Source organism: Bos indicus, chromosome 10 (genome assembly GCF_029378745.1).
Source record: "Bos indicus isolate NIAB-ARS_2022 breed Sahiwal x Tharparkar chromosome 10, NIAB-ARS_B.indTharparkar_mat_pri_1.0, whole genome shotgun sequence".
Lineage (NCBI taxonomy): Eukaryota > Metazoa > Chordata > Mammalia > Artiodactyla > Bovidae > Bos > Bos indicus.
The window spans coordinates 86,166,725-86,180,201 of NC_091769.1; the positions used below are offsets into that span (position 1 = coordinate 86,166,725).

The following is a 13,477-nucleotide window of genomic DNA, read 5'->3' on the forward strand; positions in this document are numbered from 1 at the left end:
TTTTTGGAAGTAACAGCAAGCTAAAACTCTGTAACAGAGGTCAAATCACTCATTCTTTCTCTCAACCAATAGTTGAGTGTCTACTCTGTCACATGCTGGGGATAAAGCCTGTCCTCTTGGAGAACTTAGCTGAAACAACTGGAAAAAATGAGCTCCCTCCAGAAGGAGGAAGAGTGGGAAGAACTGAGGTTCTAAGACAGGTTGGGTAATGAAAAAGCAGCATGAAGTGAGCCTAAGAAGGCACAGCTGAAGAGACAGGAGGGAAGCCAAGAGAACATGCTCCTGTGGAAGCCAAGGGAGGACAAGGCTTCCTGCAAGAAGGAAAAGTGACCAATATATTAATACTAGAGGTCAAGCAAGGACTCAAGGGCACCTATCTGTTTTGTTTTTATAATTTAGAGGTCATTTTGTCAACAGTAGTTTCAATTGACTGGCAGGTGAATGAGGAATGAGTAGGAGATAAGAAAAGAGACAGCAAAAATATGCAGTATGTTCAAGGTGAGAGAGAAGGTAGAATCTAGAGGGGAACAAAGGAAAATTCTACTCAAGATATATCATATTCAATCACTGATGGAGGTCTTAGAATTTTCCTGACATGGTACACTACTTCATTTATTTACAAAGCTACTTCACAGATGTAAGTTGCTCTGAAATGCATGGTAATAGAACAGAGTAAACAAGTGACTTTCTGAAGTCACCCATCTGTAAATGAGAATCCAGTCTCCTGAGTCCGGGCCTTTTAGTTCTTTCTCTCCTTCTCTCGCTCTTTTTCATTCATTCATTCAAAAAACACTTAAAAGCGATCTAACATGTACCAGGCACTTGGGATACATCAGTGAACTAAACAGAAAAAATCCCTCCTCTCAAAAGAGCTTATTATGCTGCCACTTCTGCAGCACACACTCAACCAACAAAATTCTTATACATCCTGGGCCCAGTGAGGTGCACGTCATTGTTCTGAAGGATGTAGCTTTCACTTACCACCCAAGTGTATAGCTCCTTCTCCACTGTGACCACAGCAAAGTGGGTATTCCCTGCACACACCTGCCGGGCACTACAGCCACTCTTGATGACATCCAGTTTCTGGGGAGTGGATTTCCCACCACCCCAGACATAGACTTCACTTGTTCGGGATGTTACCACAGCAATGGGTGCTTCAGTCACAGTGCTTGACCTGCCAACAACCCCCAGAACAAAGGCACATTTAACATAAAAATTATATCAAAGAAAAATGCTTTCAGTCTGTTCCCTGAGTAGAACTGCCAATTATGGTATGAGAAAGTATGTTCTTTCTCGACAACTTACTCCAACCCTCTATCATGGCAGGCTTTGCAATTCTTGCCTCAGGGCTTCATCACAGCCCAGCCAGATCAGATACTAGTCTGACCCGTAACACCTACACTTTTCAACTTTTCAACATTCATCACGATAATGATGTCCACTTTGGCAAAAGGGTGAAATTACAGCTTTCTTTTCCTCTGAAATGACTATTTGATATTTAAATGGATGCTGGGCTTCTGAAAGGATGCCAAAGGCTTCCAACTGGGATCAAACAATGTCCAGACCCAAGAAAGAAAGACCCCCCTGGTGGTAATTTAAGATATATTACTTTTTTCAAGAGTCTCCTGAGCATTACCTTGGTCTCTTTGTAGGTGCATTAAGCAGTGTGACTTTTTCCTCCATCTCTCTACCAAAAGAAAAGCAAAGATACATGAGAGAAATAACAGGTTCTATATTGCACCAGTGTCTCTTTAAAACCTTCCACAGACTTAATCTTCTGTAAACCATATGCCTCACACGATGCTATAATACTTTTAGCAAAGTACTTCGATACAACTCAAACAGTTACATAGGCCTAGCATTAGACAATTCATTAACCACAATGAGGCCAGCAGTCTGGGGTCATTTGTTTTCTATCTCTGAGGAATGTTCTAGGCTGTACCACAGAGCCTTGAGAACTTCTTTCTGATGCACATTTTAGGAACCTGCTAACATCTCCATCTAGCCCAGTGACTCCCTAAACTCAACACTGCTAAAGCTCAGCTCATTAACTTTCTCCCGATAAAGGTTTTCTTTCTGACTCTCCTCATTCTGTAACTGGCACCTTCAATCCTCTCAGTGAATTAGGCTTAAAACGTCAACGATTTTGGATTCAGCTGTCTTCTTTTCTTCAATATTCAAATTCTACAGTTTCTACTTGTACAGTGCCCTTTATCCTCACCTGTCCTTCCCAGTCTCACCACCGTAACTCTGGGCAACTTTACTTCCCAACTGGGCCGTTCAGTTCAGTTCAGTCGTGTCCAGCTCTTTGCAACCCCACGGACTACAGCACGCTAGGCTTCCCTGTCCATCAGCAACTCCTGGAGCTTGCTTAAACTCATGTCCATCGAGTCAGTGAGGCCATCCAACCATCTGACCCTCTATTATCCCTTTCTCCTCCTGCCTTCAATCTTTCAACCTTTCAATCCTTCAACCCCAGCATCAGGGTCTTTTCCAATGAGTCAGTTCTTTGCATCAGGTGGCCAAAGTACTGGAGCTTCAGCTTCAGCATCAGTCCTTCTAATGAATATATAGAACTGATTTCCTATAAGATTGACTGGTTTGATCTCCTTGCAGTCCAAGGGACTCTCAAGAATCTTCTCCAACACCACAGTTCAAAAGCTGCAATTCTTCAGTGCTCAGCTTTCTTTATGGTCCAATTCTCACAGCCATACAACTGTCCAACTAGGCTGTAGTAGCACCTAATTGGTCTCACCAAAGTTTCAATCCACTTTATTCAGTCCTGCACTGACTTAACACTGATATTAGTATTGCTAAATAACTTTTCCTAAGGTTCCATCTTTCATCACATGAACCGCCCTCTCAAATATCCAACACTTCCATACAATTCCCTGAATACAGCACAAATTCCTTCATCTGGCATTCAAGATCTCCACCTACTTTTCCAGGGTTCCTTCCATCAGTTCCGATGTTTCAGCTCAGCATTCCCATTCTGCCTAAACCAATTACACCTGAAGACCTGGGGTGGTGCTTAAGTACCAGTAATTTTTCAAAGTTCTAGTGCTGTTGCTATTGAGAATGCCAGGTCTAAAACCGCTAGTGTAGCCAAACAGGACTTAGTGCTTCCTGAATATTTTCACAATTCTCTGTGTCTGTGCTTTATCTGGAAAGCTCTGTCTTATGTTTTTCCATCAAAGAACAAAGTTCTAAGGAAGTACTATCTGTAAATCTCCAATTATCTCAATAAAAATGGCAATTAAAAATTATCAATGGAGATATTTAAATAAGTGATTTAAACAGTGATTATACTGTTAGAAAATAAGCCAGATAAAAGAATTTAAATATGCCTACCCAGCCCTAAAGGGTGACTGCCTGAATATGAATACAACATAAATGAGAGGTTACAGTGCTGCATCTGGAGTGTTATATGTAATTCTAGGCACTAAAACACTGGCTAGAGATCAACTGGAAAACCAGATAAGATCAATTTAACACAACAGAATAAAGGTACTGACCTTTATACTGAAGAACAGAGATTATGGAATTAGCTATACACTTAAAGCATCCAAGGGCAAGACTTGAAAAAGAACACAGTACAGGTTTGAATGTTGGGAAGATTCACAAAGAACTGGCAGAAGGAGGAAGGGTAGTAAGGCAAAAATAGTGTAAGAGGATGAAACAGAGACTAGGACACTTAAGAAGCATAAAGAACATCTTTTCCTTTGAGCTAGGGTTTGAAGCCTCCTACGAAAAGTGAGGGATAAAGGGCCTTCCTTCTACCTCTAGAGACCTCTAATACTGAATAAATCTCAGAAAATAACCTGTCAGGAATCAGTCAAACTCGACTATGGGAAATGGGCAAAAGGTATCTGAAGAGGACCCCTCCGATTACAACCTACCATCTAAACAAGTGCACTAAAAAGCTACGGCCCAGTCCAATCCTACACTCCTATCCAACAACTGTTGAGCACCTTGTGCCGGGCCCGGGGGTGAGCCCTTTATATGCATTGCCTCCTTCAATCCTCAGCCTACCTCACTTCATAGAGAAGAAAACTAAGGGTCAGAGATGTTAAATAACTTGACAAAGACAGTGACAGAACTCAGATACAAACATAAGGATGACTGAGTCCATAGCCCTCCTCTCTTAATTACTACACTCTCATGCCCAAACTCTAGAGTAGAACTCACAGAAGATGGGGGGTCTAGAGCCTCATCAGGATTGATTCAGAACAAACTAGCAGGGGCGAAGGAGGTCGAAGCCGAGTGATGAAAACGGAGATGCTGGAAGAAAATAGCATCAGAGTGACCAGGTCAGGAAACATCACCCTCTCTCTGCGGTACTCTGGTCAGGCCTATATAGTCAGTTGACCATCTACAGAAAGACAATGCAGCGACTTCTTTGTTCTTTACCTTCTGCGTTTCCTGAGAAGGGGTCTATCCAGAAGTTCATCTGCAGTGGGTCTCTGCTCAGGATCCTAAAAAGTACCAAAGGGTTAGTTTTAACTTAAAGGAAATGGGCAAAATGGGATCTAAAGAGGCATTTTACTTTTTCTTAGAAGGCTGTAGGTTTGCTATTCAGAGACCACTATATATCATCCTTTTTATTTAAAAAACCTATTATGTCACATTCTATGCTTCATGCTCATTACCATCAGCACTTACATGTGAGAATGAGAATCCACCTTCCTCACTGGTTTTAACTGTTAGGGCAGTGGTTCTCAAATTTCAATATATATAAAACATAAGAATCTCCTGGAGTACCTGTTACAAATAAAGATTTCTGGGCTTTATTCACAGAAATTCTGATTCAGAACGTCTGGTGTAGGGCCCAAGAATCTTCATCTTCTTGTAAAACTTGCCCACCCCCTGGCGATTCTCACACCTGTGGTTCCTGGACTACCTCTGAATAATACTGACCTAGAGCTACACTGCAAGGCCACTGTGACATTTAGAACTATATACATTCTGTACCTCAGGAATTCTAAACTACCTCTTATTTTATACAGTTTATAAAAATTAATCTTGATTATAAAAAATGGAGCACAATTTCACAAACTAATAAAGGAAGAACTTGTTGGCTGAAGCACACAGCTCGCATGAATTGCCAATGCCTATTCATCTGAATGGACTTCTTTGGTGGCTCAGATGGTAAAGAACCTGCCTGCAATGCAAGAGACCCGGGTTTGGTCCCTGGGTTGGGAAGATCCTCTGGAAAAGGGAATGGCTACCTGCTCCAGTATTCTGGCCTGGAGAAGTCCATGGACACAGGAGCCTGGTGGGCTACAGGCCATGTGTTCACAAAGAGGCAGACACGACTGACACTTTCACTTTTCATTCACCTGAATACAGCCACAAATACATCCTACCCTGGGGGCGTGGATGTGGTTTTGTGCAAGTTCCTCTGTGCCATATTCCAGACACTAAGGCTGGAAGGGAAAACAGTGAACTGAAATCAATATGCAAATCACACTTACCTGGTCAAGGCATGCATGGACCATTTGGATCAGTTCCAAAGAGTACTGGCTAGAATCAACTTCCATGGCCCGGATGCCTTGTACAATCTTCACACACAAGTTGAGTGGATTCTATGAGAAAATGATTATTGTATTGTCCTTGGTTATATAAAGATGGCATTACAATCTACCAGTAGGGGCTTTGAGATGTCTGTGATTATCATATAAAGAAATGGCAATAGCTGTAAATGAGGTCTGACTTCTTTTTACAACTATCAGTATATTTCACTACTACTATCAGAGAGAACGAAACCAACTGGCCAACACGGAGGTATGACTACATGACCAACAGAATAATATTCAGAGTATATCATAATCTGACCCCTCAAATGACTCCCAAGAAAAAGGAAAGCAAAGTTAGCTACGCTTCTTGGCTTTAAGTATCTCCTTTGCCAACTATTTTGCCTCCTGATTTATATATCCTAATAATGGTCAGGTGATACTCTGCTGCAAAAGACAAGGCAGTGAATAATAAGTTGACAGTGATAAGAAATTATTATAACAATGCCACCACCACCTTTACTGAAGATCACTATGTAACATAAGTTGCACATATGTTTTTTAACTCTTGTAAACACCACACAAGGTTATCATCACCAATTCAGAGATGTAAAGTAACCTGCCCAAGACTACACAAACAGTAAAAAAACATGGAGCTGTAATTCCAACCAAAGTCTGTTTGACTCCAAAACTCATTTTCCTTCCACTATATTATTTAAGAAAATAAACTTCAGGACTTAGAAAAATAAACACGTCTCATAAACGGCCAAAGAACTTTGCATTATCTTAATTCGCATTTTCATATACATTAAAGAGCAGTTCTATAAGGGGAATATGTATCTTTTCCCTTGTTATTGACAAAATAGAGAATCAAAGAGATGAGGTGATTTGCCTAAGTTTTCTGGTTTGTAGAGGATACTGGATGTGAATCCACTTGTGCTACTCAAACTGTGGTCCATGAACAAGCATCAGATCATCTGAGAGTCTGTCAGAAATGTAGAATACTAGGACTAGATCCAGACACACTAAAACAGAGTCTGCATTTTAACAAGATGCCCAGGTGATTTCCTATGTATATTAAAGCTTGAGAAGCACTGCTTAACACTAGGCTTTAAGAAGAAAAGAGACTTAGAGGTATTTGTTGTTTATAAAACAGTAAGTTTTTAGTAAAACTAAGAGTCAGTGTGTAATCTTTCATAAAAAAGACCAAAACACTTTAATGAGTATTATATAATTTGCCTTAGCTTTTCTAAAACGATGCAGCTGAAGTATAAGAAATGAAATGGCTTACCCAAACTGCTGCATCAGACAGTCGATCCTAGAGTCAGTTTTAAAATTATAGTCAATGGATTCAAGGCATGCTCAAACTACTTGATTATTTTTCAATGGGGAATTCAAGTTGGTAATAAATCTTGTCTGTAGTACTTTACAATATACTACTAAGCCAGTGCCTGAACACTGGTTATTATTTTGCCTACAGTTGATTTCTGTTCAAGAAGTCAGAAGCTCAGGGATAAATGAAGTTGATTCTCTCAACCAAGTTGTACCACTTACAAGGACAATGTAGGGATCAACTTACTGTAGCATCAAATGTTCTCTTCAGTGTAAGTAATTCAAAAATGACACAGCCTACTGCCCAGATATCAGACTTGAAATTGTATTTTACTCCTTGGCAGAGCTCTGGAGACATATAATACGGCGTTCCCACAAGCTGAACAACAAAGAAAGCAATCAAAAATTAACTTCTTTTCTGAGCTAACTATATTAATATTTTAACAACTAAATTAAATTTCCCAGGAGTTAGTGATACCTATAGAACATTCATCAGCATATCCCAAAACATTCCTATCAAACGGCATATCCCATCATCATTCTGAGCTGATGCCACTCTGGGGAGAAATCTTATTCATATCAAATGTCCTGGGCCAGTTATAAAGAGACAATCTCTGTGGTGAAGACCTGTGGTAACTTGGGAGGCAGAACAGCTCTGTGATTCCTGGATCACAGAAGATTTAGGCATTCAAGGACCACTGAAGACTTCAGAGGCTTGAAAAAAGCATACTTCGTAAAAGTTCACCAATGGAAAAAAAAAAAAATACAAAAACGGGCAGCAGGAGATGGTAACTGAATAAAGGGGTTTAAAAGTTCTAACTAAACACACAGTAGTGAAACTCTGTGAACAACTCAATTTAACATCTGTAACACTAACATAGTGAACTTCTTCCAAATTCAAAAAGATCTTCTGAGTTCAAGAATGTGTTGGAAGGAAATAAATGTCCTGAATGCAGGTCATGTCTCTCCCAAGATGAGAGACAATGAGTACCCAAGAAATTCTAATAACACTGACAGCCATCTTTAATAAGGAAAGCAAAGCAATTTTCAGACGGCTTACATGGCATTTATTTTATTGGGTTATTCTTAATGAGAAAAATCCATGCAAGGGCATGACTACTTCCTCAGAAACTCAATACAGCAACATCATACAAGCAGACTGAGTCCCTGAAGCAGACTCCCAACCCTGGCTATCCGTATCCTTGGATGTTTCTAGCTTGCTTGCAGGGATATCTCAATATTATTAAAAAAAATCAGGACAAAATTAATATTAGTAACTTACATTTTCAAGTTCTGACAGAGCACTGTGAAACCAGAAGAGTAATAATTGGGTTTTATAAGTCCTAAAAGGATCAGCTCACTATCATCAGAGATCAATTTATGTCTACTCCTTACCAATGGTCTTTCATAGGATCAGGTGAGAAGGGAGCCCTGTGGTGCAGACTGTGTATATTAAGGGTGAGATTGTTTTTTGGGCATCAGCCTTTATTTTTGTAATACAGGGTTTCTGAACCAGAAAAAATTCAAAGGAAACACAACAAGAGACGTCTAACATTCGAAGCTCAAAACATTAAAAGAGAGATAAAGTGAGATCTACTAAAGATCCTAAGCTGGAAAAAATGGTAAAGCATTTTATTGCTTTTAGAAATGTCTTTAGTTAGGGTTGGAAAGGGCAATGATGTTTGAGCTGTTATACGGACAATGGCTCTTAAAAACACCTGAGCAGGTAAATACCTGTTAGTGGGTCTAGGAAAAAGACTCCTTTTATAAGCATGACTTATAAAAGACTTGCTTTATAAGTATGAAGAACTTGCAAAAACATCGAGAAAAAGCATGCAAGATTTAGGGGGTATAGTTATATCTCAAGATGCAAGAAAGGAAAAGAAAAAAAAAGTCAAGGGGGAATTCCCTGGTGGTCCAATGGTTATTAGGACTTTACTTAAAGTCCCTCATGCTGTATGGCACCACCAAATTTAAAAAAAAAATTAAAAAATAAAAAAAGCCCAACTAAGTTAATGATAACACATACTTACCGTCTCAGCCATGGAATACTCAGAATTCAGTTTCTTTGCTAGGCCGTAATCTCCAAGTTTTATCAGGTTTGCCTTGGTCAGAAAAATATTTAATGTCTTTATATCCCTGGGAAAAAAATGCTGTATATTAAACCCATACACTAAACTGTTTTATCTCATCTACCTTCCCACCCAAGATTAGTACAAAATAAAAGAGTGTGTTACCACTGTTCAGGCTGTTATAGGATCCAAAAGAGTGTTCATTACTTTCTCATACATTTTAACACTGAGAAGGGAACTTGGGGAAGTAGAGGCAGAGAATTACTTCATCCTCCAGGGATTCACAGCACAGGCACTTCCCCCCCAAAACTGAAGTTATTAGAAAAAGTTGAAAGGTCAGATTAAAAAAAATAAAAAGTGCCCTAAGTAATTCCTATAAGGTGCACTGCCTCTTCAATTACCACTGGTGCCTTGAATTATGTGATATCCAGGCAATTTTAACACTGAGTTGTGTCAAAGTTTCAAATCTGTTAAGGCAAGAGAAGCACATCGGCCAATACAGATCACCTAAATAAAATCACCAGCTATCTTTCTAAAGATGAACCGACCATGTGTAACACAAATAAACTGTGCCTGGTTCACACTGTGCCTTCCTTTATTGAAAGATGTGAAAAAATCAGAACAATATTTTTGATAATTTTCAAAAATAAAACAATATACAACTGTAGCCACTCAACAACTATCAAGAACTATATGTTAAATGGACAAACCAATAAAAAAGAAAACTAGTGTATTAATATTAATCTCTAGCAGTAGTCCATGACTCATTTAAGGGTATAATGAAGTGGAAATGTTCTTATAAAGGTTCTCTCCTATAGCTAGAAGTGAATAGAAAGCTGTTTCTCCCTGGTCAAGATCTGGTAAAACTGCATAATTAATTGTAAAACAATGAATAAGCTTTTTACTTAAATTAAAAACAAATGCCAATTTTATTGCTCGGAGAAAACATTTACTGTGAATTCCAACCAGTCTAATACAGCTTTTATAGTGGCCTTCTAGTCTGTACTGATGAATTAATGAACTCACCTCTAAAATAAAGAGATGACTGAGTAGTACTAAGCTATTGAGATCTTCCTAGATCACAAACAGTTTAACTTCAGGAAGCGAAGGTAACGCCCCTCATTACTCACTCTTTCCTTCCTAAATCATTATCAACGGAAAAGCTTTGACTGTTTAATCAAAAAAATAATAGAGCTGATGGGAGGTACCCAAGGTGGGGGTTGGATTGATAGAAAAGAATCCATCACATATTCTTTCACTCATTACCTATGAAGGATCCCAGCTTTATGGATACAGCTCACAGCTGAAACAATCTGAAATAGGTACCATACCACCATCTGCAGAGAAAAGATAAATTATACTTGGACTGGAAACAAACAAAAAAATACCATTTAAATAAACACACGCACACACACACGCAACAAAGAAAACTGCAACTAGAGGTTATGATTCAACATGACTTGACATTTCTTGCTTGTAGGTTGAGTAGGCAAAGAAAAGTGGTAGGGGTAAAAAAAAAACCAGCAGATTATCATAAAATAGTTTGAACGTTGTTATAAAATATAGTATGGTGAAGCAGACTTGTGGAAAGAAATCCAGGAAGAATGCAAAGGTAGAGAAAACTGGGCATACCAGTATGCAGTAATAGAACCGGGAAAGAAAGCCCATAGAGAATCATGATGTGGAGGTAAACCGTTTAGGAAGCAGCTATAGACAGCTTCCTTGTTAGAGGTTTCCTTTCTCATGAATATCAATCAGAGCCTGGAAGGAGTATGAACAAAAGGAAAAAAAACACTCTTCATTGTTGGAAGAGTAAATACAGAACCAGAATGCAAGAATCACAATACAATTCTAGCTTCCTTTCACAGAAATATGAATTACCTCTTCCTCAAACAACTTGTCCTTCTGACGAAGGATTTTATCATACAGGTTCCCTCCTGCAATTAAATAAGAAACAGGTTTGAATTGCTTAACAGAGATCAAAGCTACTGGGATTTTAACAGGTGGCACAGCAAGTAAAATATTCTGCATGACTGTGTGCGTGCTCAGTTATGTCTGACTCTGAGACCCCATGGACTGTATCCCGCCAGGCTCCTCTGTTCATGGGCTTCTCCAGGCAAGAATACTGGAGTAGGTTGGATTTCCTCCTCCAGGGGTCTTCCTGACCCAGGGATCAAACCCACATCTCCTGCATTGGCAGGTGGATTCTTTACCACCAAGTCACCTTGTTCTGCTTCCTTTTAAAAGATATCCCCTCTTCCTTCCAGCTCTTCACATGGGTACAAAACTTCCCATCTGTCCAGGACTATATCTGAAATATTCTCCAAAGATTCCCCTCCCTAATAGAAGAGATTCAGTATGAAAACAGGAAGCACAATATTTTTAGAAAAGATAAAAATAAAGACCATTTCTCTAGTACCCTAATTTATGCAAGTACTTTGAAAGTCTTCAAAATCGATGACTTTCTTTTCCAAAACTCCTATTGAAGGAATCTGCAATATTTCGGTAACAACTTCCACAGTCTATTAGAAGATTTGGGTTATACCTGTGAGGCGATGTTTTACAAAGATAGGTACATATCACCATCAACTTCTTTTTCTTTCCACTTCACACTGAAAAGGTTTCCCAAAATTTAGGGTAGACTCTAGATTGCTTTCAATTATTACTCCCTTTACTAACTCATTCCTTCAGAGTAAGTCTGAATTTCCTTCTCCTCTTTATTATCAGGTAACACAGACGGCAAATGATGATGGTTCGTTTTATTTCCTATCTGAAGCTATAACTTACACTGTAGTCCTAGTTAAGTTTCACAACTTCTTCACAATTTAGTAACTCAAAAGTTTCAATAAATGTACCATCCGTTCTAGTTCCTCCTAACCACAAAGGAAGTTAAGAGGCCTCTGCTACTTCAAAAATCTCTAATATAATTTCATACATTTAGGGTTGAAAACAATCACGATACACAAGAATCTAGCAAAGAAATGACAAGTCTAGGAGCTTTCTCTTAAGAGATTTAAATGAAGAATATGCTTGGACCATTTTAGCATTCAGCTCAAGAATGGGCTTTGGGCGTTCTCTTAGGTAATAATGATAATAGTACAAAATCTATCAAAAATTTGCTACATATCAAGAACTACTGTAAAATAATTCCCTTTCTCATAAAATAGAAATGTTAAAGTTGCTGGGGCTTTATGTATTCATTTAATACAAGAACCCTAGGAGGGATCTACAGCTTATTATTTAAGATGAGGAGGCTGAGGCACAGAGAAGTAGTCTGTGCAAGATAACAGAGATTAAAAAGTAGTGAAGCTTAGGATATGGGTTCAGGGTCTATTTTTTAACAAATAGGCTATACAGCTGTTTTTTAAAAAATAAGCAAAGGGTTCAAAGAAATCATTTTCAGTCAGCTATGGTCTTTAGACCACCTTTCAGTAGGACAGCTTTAGCTAAAATCATTATAAATAAATATCACCTACAAGATTTCACTATCAGGTGTCAAACCATGCTATGCTTCTAATGCCTGTCATTTCATAAGGGAAAAAACCTTGAAAAATGAGTGTAAAATTCAACTGAACAAATAATTTGAAGATGGAATTATCATCACAAAGCAAAATTTGAGTATACAGGGGGAAAATCCCTCTCCTCATTTTGTAGATCACTTCAAAACTCTTCAGGGCCTGAACTATTTCTCTTAAACTCCAGCAGTCCATTTAAAGTTCTTATTCTTTGTCAATATGGATCTTATTTTTCTCTCCCCCTCAAGGTAAGTATAAGTAAAGGAATGTCTTGCTGGAGGAAGTCCCACTGAATTCTACCTTACCATTACAATATTCCAGCTCAATCAGCAGGGTGGTATTGTCCATGAAGTGATTGTAGTAGGCAATAATGTTGTCATGCTGCAGCAGCGCCAGAATAACAATCTCATTCAAGGCATCACGACGTTCCTTCTCAGAGAGTCGGGTCAAATCAACTTCCTTCCACACGACCAATGAGTCATCCTATAACACAGCAACAGAGGTATCGTGCTTTCCTCGAGTCTGGCAGAGAATGAATCCACACCCAGATCTCTTGAGCCTAGAAAGAAAACTTCCTAGATGGGCAGAAACTGACTCCTTTTCCTCCTTTAAATAAAACATGAAGAGACTTAAAAAATTCTGCATACAATTGAGCATCAAAATTTACTGCAGGTCTAGGGAAAGCATTAAAATGTTATGTTGTTTCTACCTTTAATTTACATAATGTCAATTCCAGGTAAAAATATGGGATGCAGGTAGATCTCAGAGTTTCTATTGAGGGACATTATGAAAGACTGCTAATCATGCTGAGAACTGTAGTATGGTTAGACTACTGGAAAAACAAAGAACTGGAGAGTGGTTATCTATGGCTGACATTTCTTATAAAACAGACATGTTAAAATTGCCTCTAACTTTATGTAGATTTCTCTAATGATTTTCATTTATTCTTTCTAGATAAGAATAAGTCATGTCTAAGGGCTCTGACTCGATGGTCATGAGTTTGAGTGAACTCCGGGAGTTGGCGATGGACAGGGAGGCCTGGCCT

The 13,477-nt window shown here is 38.8% G+C and overlaps 1 protein-coding gene across 1 annotated transcript in view; it reads right to left on the reverse strand.

Moving 5' to 3' along the window:
* NEK9 (NIMA related kinase 9) overlaps positions 1–13,477 on the reverse strand; it is a 37,172-nt gene that overhangs the window by 21,669 nt on the left and 2,026 nt on the right. Inside the window, exons 2-10 of the mRNA XM_019969258.2 lie at positions 12,738–12,915; positions 10,799–10,854; positions 10,184–10,254; positions 8,879–8,984; positions 7,093–7,224; positions 5,475–5,585; positions 4,411–4,475; positions 1,637–1,687; positions 982–1,174 (exon numbers count right to left, since the gene is read on the reverse strand). Coding sequence (XP_019824817.2) covers positions 982–1,174; positions 1,637–1,687; positions 4,411–4,475; positions 5,475–5,585; positions 7,093–7,224; positions 8,879–8,984; positions 10,184–10,254; positions 10,799–10,854; positions 12,738–12,915 — 963 coding nt within the window. The remainder of the gene's footprint in view (positions 1–981; positions 1,175–1,636; positions 1,688–4,410; positions 4,476–5,474; positions 5,586–7,092; positions 7,225–8,878; positions 8,985–10,183; positions 10,255–10,798; positions 10,855–12,737; positions 12,916–13,477) is intronic.